At 43.3% G+C, this 13395-nt stretch overlaps 1 protein-coding gene across 1 annotated transcript in view; it reads left to right on the forward strand.

Annotated features, from left to right (window-relative positions):
• The window catches only part of Vps13d (vacuolar protein sorting 13 homolog D (S. cerevisiae)), a 236261-nt gene that overhangs the window by 20053 nt on the left and 202813 nt on the right, over positions 1-13395 (forward strand). Inside the window, exons 7-15 of the mRNA XM_013031922.1 lie at positions 773-873; positions 1666-1834; positions 3946-4047; positions 4391-4592; positions 6912-7091; positions 8695-8825; positions 10564-10639; positions 11288-11458; positions 12384-12514. Of these exons, the coding sequence (XP_012887376.1) occupies positions 773-873; positions 1666-1834; positions 3946-4047; positions 4391-4592; positions 6912-7091; positions 8695-8825; positions 10564-10639; positions 11288-11458; positions 12384-12514 (1263 nt within the window). The remainder of the gene's footprint in view (positions 1-772; positions 874-1665; positions 1835-3945; positions 4048-4390; positions 4593-6911; positions 7092-8694; positions 8826-10563; positions 10640-11287; positions 11459-12383; positions 12515-13395) is intronic.

Below are 13395 nucleotides of genomic sequence, written 5' to 3' on the forward strand. Positions count from 1 at the left end.
CCTTCCTTCCTTCCTTCCTTCCTTCCTTCCTTCCTTCCTTCCTTCCTTCCTTCCTTCCTTCCTTTCCTTCCTTTCCTTTCTTTCCTTTCTTTCTGCCTGTGGGTCCCTGGGCTTGAACTCCAGACCTATTTGCTGTTCCTTCAATTTTATTTGCTTAAGACTGATGTTCTACCACTTGAGCCACAGTTCCACTTCTGGCTTTTTTTTTTTTTTTTTTGGTCAGTCGTGGGTCGAACTCTGGGCCTGGGTACTGTCCCTGAGCTCTTTTGCTCAAGGCTAGTACTCTACCAATTGGCCCACAGTGCCACTTCCAGTTTTCTGGTAGTTTATTGGAGATGAGTCTTCTAGACATTTCTGCCCAGGCTGGCTTTGAACTGGGATCCTCAGATCTCAGCCTCCTGAGTAGCTAAGATTACAGCAGTTATAAAACCAGCTTTCTGTTTACATAAATTAAGGTAATTTCAGATAAATTATTATCAATGAATTATTTTTTTATATAGGTCTTATGAAAGAATCAAATATACTTTTTTGGGGGTGGTGGTTCTGGGGTTTGGGCTCTGGGCCTGGGCACTGTCCCTGGGCTATTTTTGTTCAAGGATAGCACTTTACCACTTGAATCACAACACCACATCTGGCCTTTTTGTGGTTAGTTGGAGATATGAGTTTCATGGATGTCTCAGCCTCCTTAGTAGTTAGGATTGTAGGCCTGAGCTATTGGCTCCTGGCCAAATGTATTATTCTAATCTAGTGTCTCTTAATATCTAATATAAAGCTGCAGTACCGGCAAATCATGGAATTCCTCAAGGAGCTGGAGCGGAAGGAGAGGCAGGTGACGTTCCGCAAGTGGAAACCCAAGGTGGCAGTTTCCAAGAAGTAAGGACGTACCCGTGTTGTATGTAAAGCACTCTTTGTAGCACCTTGGTTTTTCGTGGATGGCAAGAGTGTCTCATCACCCTTTACCTGTGATTAGAGATACAGGTTGGCTTAACTTTGGTGCAGTGGGTTAAATTTTAAACCACCTGAATGTATTACCTGTGGAACATAGAAATAATGTTTAAGGGCCATAAAATGTCATTGTTGATTTTTATTTATTTCTTTTTTTGAGGTACTGAGTTTGAATTCAGGACTTCATATTTTCTAGGCAGATGCTCTACAACTGTACCACGGATCCAGTTCTTTTTTTCCCACTGGTTATTTTTGAGATTGGGTCTTGCTTCCTGCCTAGGTGTGTGCCTGGTCTATAATCCTCCAGTTTTTCACTTCCCAACATAGCTGGATGACAGTGTAATCATGCTCAGTTCTTCTATTCAGAGTAGTCTCTCATATTTACTTTCTTTCTTTATTTTTATTTTTTGTATCTCTTTGGCTTTGAACTCAGGACCTGGGCGCAATCCTTGAGCTTTTTCACTCAGGACTAGTGCTCTACAACTTGGAGCCACAGTACTACTTCCAGTTATCTCCAGTTAACCACCAGAAAAGTGTGGCTCAAAATGTTAGAGTGCTAGTCTTGAGCAAAAAACCTTAGGGACAGTGCCCAGGCCCTGAGGTCAAGCCCCACAAACAAAAAAGAAGAAAAGGACAGTGTTATATGGATTGTATTGGACTGATGACCAGAGTGGCTTTATTTTGACAAGTAACACATTGCATTGTTGTGCATGATTTTAGCTGCCGAGAATGGTGGTACTTTGCGCTGAATGCTAATTTGTATGAGATCAGAGAGCAGAGGAAGCGCTGCACCTGGGACTTCTTGTTGCACCGTGCCCGTGATGCTGTATTTTACACTGACAAATATTTCAACAAATTAAAAGGTGGTGTTCTATCTGCAGATGACAAGGTGAGTGGACTGCTCTGTTTCCTTTTTATATTCAGAGGATAATGTTCTCTCAGAGACGGAAGAAAGTAGGATCTATGAAGAAATAAGTTTAACCTGCATCTCTTCCCAGGATAGATCTGGTTTTAGTAGAGTGGGAGAATCTTAGAAGAAGGTCATTAGCCTCACCTTGGCCAGAAGCATCCTTCACCAATGCCTGAGGAGAGCCAGGGACAGGGAGGAAAAGATGGTCACAGTGCTGCCAGCCCTTTTTGGCCACACCTCTCTATAGTTATTTGTGCTGGGTATAGAGAGAATTTCCTGTGATTACCCGTGTCTCTTCAAATTCTGATCCTAGTTCTAACAAAGTTTGTAACTAACCCTGTGAACTTTGGCCTTCATTTTCCCTAATCACAGCTGAGTTTGCTGCTCTTAGGTTTTTGATGAGCCAGGTGAAGCAGAATACTAGCTGCCACATTTGAATTATCGGTGGGCTAGAGACTCCAGAACCACAGAGTCCTTGAGGGGTCCTCCTCGCCCTTGGTGTGTTTGCCTGTCATCTCCTGGGGTGGCAGGGATTGCTTTGTTCATTGATTTGTTTTGTTTTTGTCAACATCAGTTTTTGAAGTGGTGCTTTAGGCCATCCATAGTATTTAGCTCAGGTAGTATCTGCTAAGGAATCATTTCTTTAGTGGACCCTTCTAGTGGAAAGGAGACATACTTTCCCTTCAGGGAAGCCCACACCCACTGTGTGTTAGCATGTAGTAAAGCGCTGCATCCTGTGGGGTCCTCACCTTTCCTGCCAACACCCTGACATCAGTTAATGCCTTTGTCATGTCAGGCATGGTACTGACACAGGGGCCTATGAGAAGGATGGAATCAATTACATAGTAAGAGTGGATAGTTTTCCTTCCCTCCTTCCTTCCTTCCTTCTTCCCTTCCTCCCTTCCTCCCTTCCTCCCTTCCTTCCTTTTTCTTTGCCAGTCCTGGGGCTTGAACTTAGGGCCTGTGCACTGTCTCTGAGCTTCTTTTGCTCAAGGCTGGCACTCTACCACTTGAGCCACAGCTCCATTTCTCGCTTTTTCTGTTTATATGGTAATGAGGAATTGAACCCAGGGCTTCATGCCTGCTAGGCAAGCACTCCCAGTCCTTGGATAGTTTCTTAAGGGTACAGACAGAGATGGAAGGAGAGAAAAATCTAAATCACCACCAAGTAAATATAGTTAACTTTTTTTTAATGTTAGGATACAAAAACAGTTCCAGATGGCTAGCTCTACTTTTCTAGCTAGTTCTATTACTTTTCTAACTTGGCAAGTGGCTGGTTATCATTGCTCTTTATTTACTGAACTAGCTTTTTTTTTTTTTTTTTTTGGGTCCGGTTGTGGGGCCTGAACTCTGGGCCTGGGCGCTGTCCCTCAGCTCTTCAGCTCAAGGCTAGCCTCTACCACTTGAGCCACAGCACCACTTCCAGCTTTTTTCTTTTTGCTTATGTGGTGCTGAGGAATCGAACCCAGGGCCTCAGACATGCAAGGCACGCGCTCTACCACTGAGCCATCTTCCCAGCCCCTGAACTAGCTTTTTATTAGTCATTGATAATATGCCATGTGAAACATGAAGGAGCTGGGAAAGGGGTAATTACTGTGTACACTTGGTGCCCTCAGTTTCCCCAGGTATCTGCTCCTCTGATTGAGCTGAGGCAGAGGAAGTACTTAGTGAACAGCATGGGTGCTGTGTTCAGAGTTGGATATTGTGGCAGTGTGTGGACCCACTGATCTGTGGCCTTTCTCCTTTTGTTATTGGAGTTTTAAAGACCAATACAGTCTGTTGAATTACAGGGAAATCTTGTTGAGGACAGCAGCACCAGTCATGGAACTAGCTGTTTATCTTGTTTCTGTGTCTCCATCAGTGAAGAGTCCAGGCAGTTGGCTCCGGGGTGTGTGTGTAACTAGCTGTTTATCTTGTTTCTGTGTCTCCATCAGTGAAGAGTCCAGGCAGTTGGCTCCCGTGTGTGTGTGTGTGTGTGTGTGTGTGTGTGTGTGCGTGTGTGCAGTTGGCTCCTTGGGTGTGTGTGTGTCCAGTTCTCAAGAACTGTAATATCTGCATTCTGTTTGTTTGTTTTGCTTTCACCCAAACAGGAAGAAATCTGTCGGATTGAGGAGGAACAGAGCTTTGAGGAATTGAAGATTCTTCGAGAACTGGTTCATGATCGATTTTACAAGCAGGAAGAACTAGCAGAGGTGAGGAATCCTGAATGCTTCAACTTTGAAAAGCTTCTGTCTGGGCACAGCTTTTTTTGTTGTCGTTGTTGGTCCTGGGGCTTGATCTCAGGACCTGGGCACTGTCTCTGAGCTTCTTTTTACTCAAGTCTGGTGTTCTACCACTTGAGCCGCAGTACCACTTCTGGCTTTTTCTGAGTAGTTTATTGGAGCTAAGAGTCTTGTGGACTTTTCTGCACAGGCGGGCTTCGAACTGTGATCCTCAGATCTTAGCTAGGATTAAAAGTGTGAGTCACCAGGACCTGGCCATATCACAGCTTTTACTACTTTCAGGTGCTCACATCTCTCCTTTGTGATTATACAGAGTCTACGGGAGCCTCAGTTTGACTCTCCAGGAACCTCTCCTGGGGACCCTGATGCCAGCGGAGGCAGTGGGATGCTGCAATACCTGCAGTCCTGGTTTCCTGGCTGGGGCGGCTGGTATGGGCAGCAGAGCCCTGAGGGGAAAGCGGTGGAAGGACTGTCTGCTGAGCCCCATGAGCAGTGGATCCCGGAAGAGATCCTGGGTATGCTGGCCTGGGCTTGCCCCTTTGCTATATAGTGGAGGGAATAGCCCATGGTTGTTTTCAAATTAAACAAAGGAGACATTTAGAAAGCAGTTTGTTTCATGTTCATAGGGGCAGAGAGGAGACATATTTGTAAACATGGAGTTCTGTGAACTCCATTAATAAATAGGAATACTGGCATAGTTTTGGGCAGCTGTTGTCAGCCAATTAAATTTGAGAACATTCACAAATTTTGAACTCCAAAGCTTGAATTCCAGTCAAGAGGTACTTTTTAAAATTTTAGTAAGGATTTATTTATTAGTATAACAGAGTTAAAGTAGTGAGAAATGAAAAACATTTCATGTTCTTCATGCAGAAAGTAGGAGTTAGACTCAGAATTGGAGTTCTTATCTGTGGCTTTTATACCTTTTATGCTGGTAGTTTCTGTCAGTCACTTGACTCCTTCAGACAATGGTTTTGGTGAGAAAGGAGCTTATCTGCCTTTTTCAGTTTACTTCCCGATTGTAATTTCTGTAATTTCTGGCCCTCTTAATACTTGTTAAAAATAATACAATTGCTTTGTCTTATCTGTGTAGCCTGCCTTATTTCCTTCCTAAAATAACTTTGGTCCCTTTTATTCTTAAAAGCGGTGGGTGCAGAAGGGCTGTAGTCCACCTTTGGTAACTGTTCCATGCTGAGAGTAGACTGTTGGCCCTGTGTGGAGAAAGGGAGCCAAAAAGTCATTGCTCTGTCTAATTTAGTTGGTGACTTGGGAAGTGCACTTAGCAGTCTGCCATGGTCAGAACCAGAAGATGAGCCAAGACCAGAAGACATCAAGTTATTTTTATTTATTCATTTATTTTTGGTTGGTTATGGGGCTTGAACTCTGGGCTTGGGCTCTATCCCTCAGCTCTTCAGCTCAAGGCAAGCACTCTACCGCTTGAGCCACAGCGCCAGCGCCACTTCTGGTTTTCTAGTCGTTTATTGGAGATAAAAGTCTCAAGGACTTTCCTGCCCTGACTGGCTTTGAACCTCGATCCTCAAATCTCAGCCTCCTGAGTAGCTAGGATTACAGGTGTAAGCCACCGACGCCCGGCTCAAGTTATTTTTTTTTAACTCAAAGAGAAAGATATACTAGCAAAAATCATTATGTAAAAGTAAACAGTGTTGATGTATGCAGTTGAGCTGTGTCTTGTACCTATATATGATAGAAAAAACTCCAAAGCAGTGACAGAGGTTGTTAACCAGTGATACCCTTGCTGACTTAAAGGACTAGTCTTGTCTGGAGTCTGGGAATGATGAGAGAAATTAAACCATGTGTCTGCTCAACTCCAGGCTAAGATTAAAGGCCTGAAGAAGACCCAGCCATATAAATAGTAGCCTGAACTTTGGAAGACATTAAAGAAAAATTTCAGATCCTTCTGCAATCCAGCTATTTCAACTTAGTTCTATCATTTTTTTTCTTTTTTTAAATTTTTATTTATTTTTTATTGTGAAAATACTGTACAGAGGGGTTACAATTACATGAGCAAATAATGAGTACATTTCTTATCAAGCATTGTAGCCTCCTCCTTTGTTTCCCCTTCCCATCCCTTCCCATCCTCCCCCCAGTTCTGTCATTTTCATCTTCCTAGTGAAGTTGCTTTTTACTGTGAAAAAGTAAACAGTGTTTCCTAGATGGATAGTCAGTTTTTTTTTAAAGGATTAACAAAACATTATAAAATATTAGAAAACATTTGCAAGTCCTTAAGGACTTTCAGAGTCTATAGATAAAATGTATCTTGTAGTTACATATAGAATGAAAGGTTAACCTAAATGTGGATTTCCCAGGGCTGGGGAAGATGACAGCAAGCTTTTAAATTTGAGAGTTTTCTTAGTGTACCTTAGTTACTCTAGGTATTCACAGTTAGGTCTGGGTTGTGGAGGTTTTCTTTAAAACTGAGCTGCCCAAAATGATGCCTAGTCCCAAAAAGACTATTTAAATTCAGTAAAGTTAAATAAAAGTGAAAGTCCAGTTTTTTCATTGCAATAGCCACATTAACCATGTGCCATGTGTGCTTAACAGCCACATAGGGTCAGTAGCCACTGTGCCCAGTGACCGTAAGCATAGACTATTTCTCTATTGGACAGCATTGTCTTGTATTTTGTTGTACTTTCTGGTTTGATCATAAGTTGACAAGAGTCCTTATAAAACAAGGTCATCTTGTGTTAACAAATAGTCTTCCATCGTCTTTAGAGTTCTTTCTGTAAGAAGGAATATGGTTCAGAAGCCCCAGGGTAGCAGACTATACTTGCTCTGTTCTTCCACGTTTTCTCTCCAAGTCTGTTCTTGCCTTGCAGGCACCGAGGAGTTTTTTGACCCTACTGCAGACGCCTCATGTATGAACACGTACACAAAGCGAGATCACGTCTTTGCCAAACTGAATTTACAACTGCAGCGTGGTACAGTGACTCTGTTACACAAGGAACAAGGAGCTCCTCAGGTGGACGAAAGCGCGTTCATGCAGCTGGAGTTTTCAGGTACTGACAGGAGAAGCTAGCTGCTGCTGCTCTCTGTGCCTGCTTCTATTTGATTCTCCCCCATCTGTCAAAATTATAGTTAGAAAGTTAGGGCTGGGAAAGTGGCTCAGTGGTAGAGCACTTGCCTTGCATGCATGAGGCCCTGGGTTCGATTCCTTAGTACCACATAAGCAGAAAAACAAATACGAAAAAGAAACAAAAGAAAGTTATCCCAAGCCGGGGTGGCTCATGCCTGTAATCCTAGCTCCTCAGGAGGCTGAGATCTGAGGATCATGGTTCAAAGCCAGCCCGGGCAGGAAAGTTCATGAGACTCTTATCTCCAGTAAACACCCCCCCCCCCAGAAAACCGGAAGTGGCGCTGTGGCTCAAGCAGTAGAGCACTCGCCTTGAGCTGAAGAGCTGAGGGACAGTGCCCAGGCCCAGAGTTCAAGCTCCACGACCTACAAAAAAAAAAAAAAAAAAAGAAAGCCCAAACACTGATGCACCACTGGACCTTGAGAAAATGCAGAGTTGGCTTCCTGTGAGCCCCTGGTCATAACAGTCATTGACCCGCCAGTACGTGACTTGTTTTTTTTCAAATGTGAGTTTGTGTTTGAAGACATCATTTTTAATATAGAGCTGTTGCTGATTCATCCTTTTGAACTCAGGTCCTGCAGCACTGTCACTCCTGTCTGAACAAATCTAATCGAATGTTCCTATGTAAAACTAATATGTGTATGCACATTACAACCTCAAGCTTCAACAGTACACTGGCCTGTTTATTTGTCTAGTAGTTCTGTGGTTGGAACCCATGTACATTCTAGGAAAGAGCTCTATCACTGAGCCACACCTAGTCCTGCACAGTGATTGCAAACGGCAAAATCATGAACAACAAAAAAAAGCAAGCAAAAAAATATAAACCCAGCATTCTAAATAGACCAGCATGACAGCTAACCCATGGGGCAGAGCGCTGTCTACTCTGAACTTACTTGAGACTGGTTATGTTGAGTGACTCAATAATTTTTTTGAATTGTTCCTTCTGAATGACCAACAAGTGCCATGAGTACTGATTTTGGGGTTGGCAAATTTGGAAGGTAAGTAGATGACTATACCATGGGAGTGTGACTAAATGAGGGTCTACTGTATCTGATTGCTCTTTGTGACTTCGAATTAATGATGTGTAACTAAACATCCAGATGGTGCTTAGGAAATCTCAGTTCTTTTTATTTCATGAAACAGCATTTTTCTTTTTTTGTGCCAATACTGAGGCTTGAGCTCATTGACAGTGCTGTTACTGAGCTAGTACTCTGTAAATACATTATCTGATGTTTTTAGAAACATAAACATCATGGGGGCTGGGAAGGTAGCTCAGTGGTAGAGCGCTTGCCTTGCATGCCTGAGGCCCTGGGTTCGATTCCTCAGCACCACATAAGCAAAAAAAAGAAAAAAAACTTGAAGTGGCGCTGTGGCTCAAGTGGTAGAGCGCTAGCCTTGAGCTGAAGAGCTAAGGGACAGCGCCCAGGCCCAGAGTTCAGGCCCCACAACCGGACCCAAAAAAAAAAAAATATATACATCATGGTCACATGCTTTCACTCATAACATGGCTCACATTTATCTTTTGTAGATGTAAAACTACTAGCAGAATCTCTTCCTCGAAGAAATTCCTCCTTGCTTTCAGTCCGGCTGGGTGGACTGTTCCTCCGAGACCTGGCCACGGAAGGAACCATGTTTCCTCTTTTGGTCTTCCCTAATCCGGTGTGTATTGTATTGTGGCCAGCATCTGTGCATTTAGTGAACAGTGTGTTGTAGGTAAACAAAGTGTAATATTAACCTGATTTATTCTGATATGTGATCATCTTGAGGCAGACAGGCTGGGACTAGATACCTTCTTAAATTTGTTGGAGAACAAATGTTAATGAGGTCTGTGGCTTTCCTACCTATGTTGAAGTTACCATGGAATAGTTGGATCTGTTTTGAAAGAAAATGCTGTAAGCACCATGTTTTTGCATTTCAAGGTCAATGTCTGAATATCTTTCTTTTTTTTTCTTTTTTTTTTTTTTTGGGTCCAGTCGTGGGGCCTGTACTCTGGGCCTGGGCGCTGTCCCTCAGCTCTTCAGTTCAAGGCTAGTGCTCTACCACTTGAGCCACAGCACCACTTCTAGCTTTTTTCTTTTTGCTTATGTGGTGCTGAGGAATCGAACCCAGGGCCTCAGGCATTCAAGGCAAGCGCTCTACCACTGAGCCACCTTCCCAGCCCCCTGAATATCTTTTCTGTCAGTCATTTTTATTCATTTTGACCTGTAAGCATTGTCAGGGGATAATTTAATTCTTTTTTTTTATTTTTCTCCTTGTGCTGGGGATTGAATTCAGGAGCCTCGTACTTGCTAGGCTGGCACTCCACCAATTGAGTGACATCCCCAGTGTCATTGATAAATGGAACTAACTTTCCCTCCCTCCCTCCCTCCTTCCCTCCTTTCCTTCCTTTCTTCCTCCCTTCCTCCCTTCCTCCCTTCTTCCCGTTCTCCCGTTCTTTCAGATTTACTTTTTTTTTTTTTTTGTGGTACTGGGACTTGAATTCTGGGCCTTGTCCTCTCACTGGTTTTTCTGCGTAAGACTGATGAATCTACCACTTGAGCTACGCTTCTAGTTCGGGTTTTTAGCTGGTTAGCTGGAGATAAGAGTTTCATAGACTTTTTGCTCTGGCTGGTTTTGAACTGATACCCTTGGAGCTCAGCTTCTAGAGTAGCTAAGATTACTCTCCGAATTTTCTCAGTGTGACTATTTTGTGTGTGTATGTGTGTGTGCTAGTCCTGGGGCTTGAACTCAGGGCCTAGATGCTGTCCCTGAGGGTTTTTTTTTTTTTAAGGCTAGCACTACCAATTGAGAGCTGTACTTGCAGCTTTTTTGGTGAGTTATTAGAGATGAATCTTATGGACTTTTCTGTCTAGGCTGACTTCAAACCTAGATCCTCAGATCTCAGCCTCCTGACTAGCTAGGATTAGAGGTGTGAGCCACCAGTGCCTGGCCCTAATCTTTCTCTTATTCTCTTTCTCTTTCTCTCTCTCTCTTTCTCTGTGTGTGTGTATATGTATGTACATATATATTTGATTGTTTAAGGTCTTTAATCTTACTAAGTTGGCTGAAGTATGGTTGAAATGGTCGAATAGCCTTTGACCTTGTCCATAATTATTTTTTAGGGAGATGGGGGATTGTTTAGGAGAGGATGAGAGGGCATTCTTAATGCTTAATTTTCATTTAGCAATTTGTTAGATTTGCTGAGTGCCAAGTAGCATACTGGTCTCTGAGAAGAGAATGACTTGGTCTTATGAGGTTTGGAAAAAAGCACAAATCTGAATAAGTATGCAAGTACTCATTAATCTGGTATGAAGTGAGTTTTGGTCCATCCCACACTAAGGGGTAAGAGTGTGTATCTGTAGTATACCATCCCCTCTTGCCTTCCCATTGATGGATTTTCTTTTTTAATATTTAACAGCAAAAAGAAGTTGGCAGAGTCTCACAGTCATTTGGTCTCCAAACTACATCTGCAGACAGAAGTGACCAATACCCTGGTAATTTATTTATTTTTTTTGGTCAGTCGTGGGCCTGGGCGCTGTCCCTGAGCTCTTCTGCTCAAAACTAGTGCTCTACCACTTTGAGCCACAGTGCCACTTCTGGTTTTCTGGTGGTTAATTGGAGATAAGAGTCTCATGGACTTCCCTGCCTGGGCTGGCTTTGAACCTTGGTCCTCAGATCTCAGTCTCTTGAGTTGTTAGGATTATAGGCGTGAGCCACCAGTGCCCAGCTTATTCTGTGTTCTTAAAGCTCTTTCAAAACACCCTTTTTCCAGATCAGTAATCTTTGATCAGTTGTAGAAGAGAGTGTTTTCTGCTTTGGGTAAAGTGGTTTGTCTTTGGATCAGTGGAGGCAGCCAAGTGCTACTTTTAACCTGTGTATAACTATGACAGCCTTGCTGGGCCTCTGGGGTGTGTTTTCCATTTTAGAGCAGTACAGTTCAATAGCTCAGCCTTAATGATTTCTGATCAAAATAAAGAGCCAAACCTTATTAGGCTCTCCATTTTAAAAAGTTGCGTAATTGTGGACTGATTGGAAAACAATTGAGAAAATATCTTTTTCACAGAATTTCTCACGGCACTGATAAGAATAAGGTGATTGTTTTTGCTGTGTTCCATTTTTCATTCTACAGTTCTTTCTTTCAGCTGCAGACCCGGACGACCCAGTTTTTGAGATGCTGTATGAGAGAAATCCAGCACACAGTCATTTTGAGAGGCGGTTAAATGTCAGCACGAGGCCTCTGAACATCATCTACAATCCGCAGGCTATTAAAAAAGTAGCAGACTTTTTCTACAAGGGAAAGGTCCATACCTCAGGTTAAATTTTTTGTTTGTTTGATCTTATGTTACTTAAAAAAAATCTTGGCTTTTCTGGTACTCTGGACATTGTTATAAAGCATTTGAATGGTTTGAGAATGTAGAGGAGGCCTGCAAGTAGGTGGGCAAGGCTGTCCCTAGAACCTAGGATGCTGTCTTCTCCCGGAGCCATCAGTGTCCTTTTAGTGGGCAATATTTCATGCTGTACATTCTATTATGGTGGTGGTTCCTTGGTGAATGGAGGAAGAATGCTAAAGGATAACCTTCTAGATCATAGGAACACTGGTCTTTTTTACTTGTTTGGTGCAGCATTTAATACTGCAAAATCCTCAATACCATTGATGCTCCCTTTGTTTTCAAAGAAGATTTGAAATGATAAGTATGGAAAAAACCCTTTATAGACAGACTGAAAGGAATGTTTTCCCAAAGGGGCTTCTCCCAGTCCGGTGACTATGTACTTATTTCCCTGCAATATAACAATGAATTTCTAGTCTTTTGCCTAACAGTGGAGACTTCCTGTAAATACCAGCATTCCCTGTTAGAATAATGAGGCATTTCCTTCAAAATGCTATTCTTTCTGTTGTAAAAAGTAAGAACTGTCCTTTAGCCCACTCTTGCCTTTTCTTGCTCTGTAAGATTTTCAATTGTAATGGTTTGGAATATTCTGGAAAATGGTTCAAGAATTTTTACTAAATTAGGTCCTGTTCCTCATGTTCCTCTTTGGCCCTGTGTTTGTGCCACCCATCATGCCTCATTCCTGTGCTCCTGTATATGCTTGGTCATTTGGGGTCACAGGTGTTTTCCTACTAATTTCCTACTAATTTATTTCAGCTGTGGTGGGAAGTCTTGGTGAGACTAGCCATGGCAGTGTTTTTGTGCAGAGCTGCTGGAGTCTTCTGATTCTGTCTTTGTTGCAATTTTTCAGGTTTTGGTTATCAGTCAGAACTTGAGTTGAGAGTGGCTGAAGCAGCTCGAAAACAGTATAACAAGCTGAAGATGCAGACCAAAGCGGAGATCCGACAAACCTTGGACCGGTTGCTAGTGGGGGACTTCATTGTAAGTGCCTCAAACACTGTCAGGGCCAGGGAAACAGCATTTTCCTGACAAGTTCACTGCCTGCTGTAGCTTTACTTGCCATATTAATAACACCAATGTAGTTGGGCCCGGTGGCTCATGCCTATAATCCTAGCTACTCAGGAGGCTGAGAGCTGAGCATTGCGGTTTAAAGCCAGGCCGGGGAGGAAAAGTCCGTGAAACTCTTTACCTCCAATAAACCACCAGAAAACTGGAAATGGCGCTGTAGCTCAAATGGTAGAGCGCTTGCCTTGAGCTGAAGAGCACAGGGACAGTGCCCAGGCCCAGAGTTCAAGTCCCACGACCGACCAGAAAAAAAAAAACAAAAAAACCCCCAACAATTTAGGGAACTAAAAGGAGGACCTCCTTATCAGCTAGATTAGCTAGCATAACATAGAAATACCAGGTCTTTAACACAGAAAGGTTTTTTTTTTTTGGTGGGTTGTGGGGGCTTGAACTCTGGGCCTGGGCACAGTCCCTCAGCTCAAGGCTAACACTGTACCACTTGAGCCACAGTGCCACTTCCAGCTTTTTTTTCTGCTCCTGCTTATGTGGTGCTCAGGACTTGAACCCAGGGCCTCATGCGTGCAAGGCAAGCACTCTACCACTGAGCCACCTTCCCAGCCCCACCACCCCTTTTATTTGTAGGTTGTGGGGCTTGAACTCTGGGCCTTGGCACAGTCCCTCAGCTCTTCAGTCAAGGCTAGCACTCTGGCACTTGAGCCACAGTGCCACTTCCGGCTTTCTGGTGGTTAATTGGAGATAAGAGTCTCACGGGCTGGGGCTGGGAAGGTGGCTCAGTGGTAGAGCGCTTGCCTTGAATGCCTGAGGCCCTGGGTTCGATTCCTCAGCACCACATAAGC

Source organism: Dipodomys ordii, unplaced genomic scaffold, assembly GCF_000151885.1.
Source record: "Dipodomys ordii isolate 6190 unplaced genomic scaffold, Dord_2.0 Scaffold6, whole genome shotgun sequence".
In the NCBI taxonomy this organism is placed as follows: Eukaryota; Metazoa; Chordata; class Mammalia; order Rodentia; family Heteromyidae; genus Dipodomys; species Dipodomys ordii.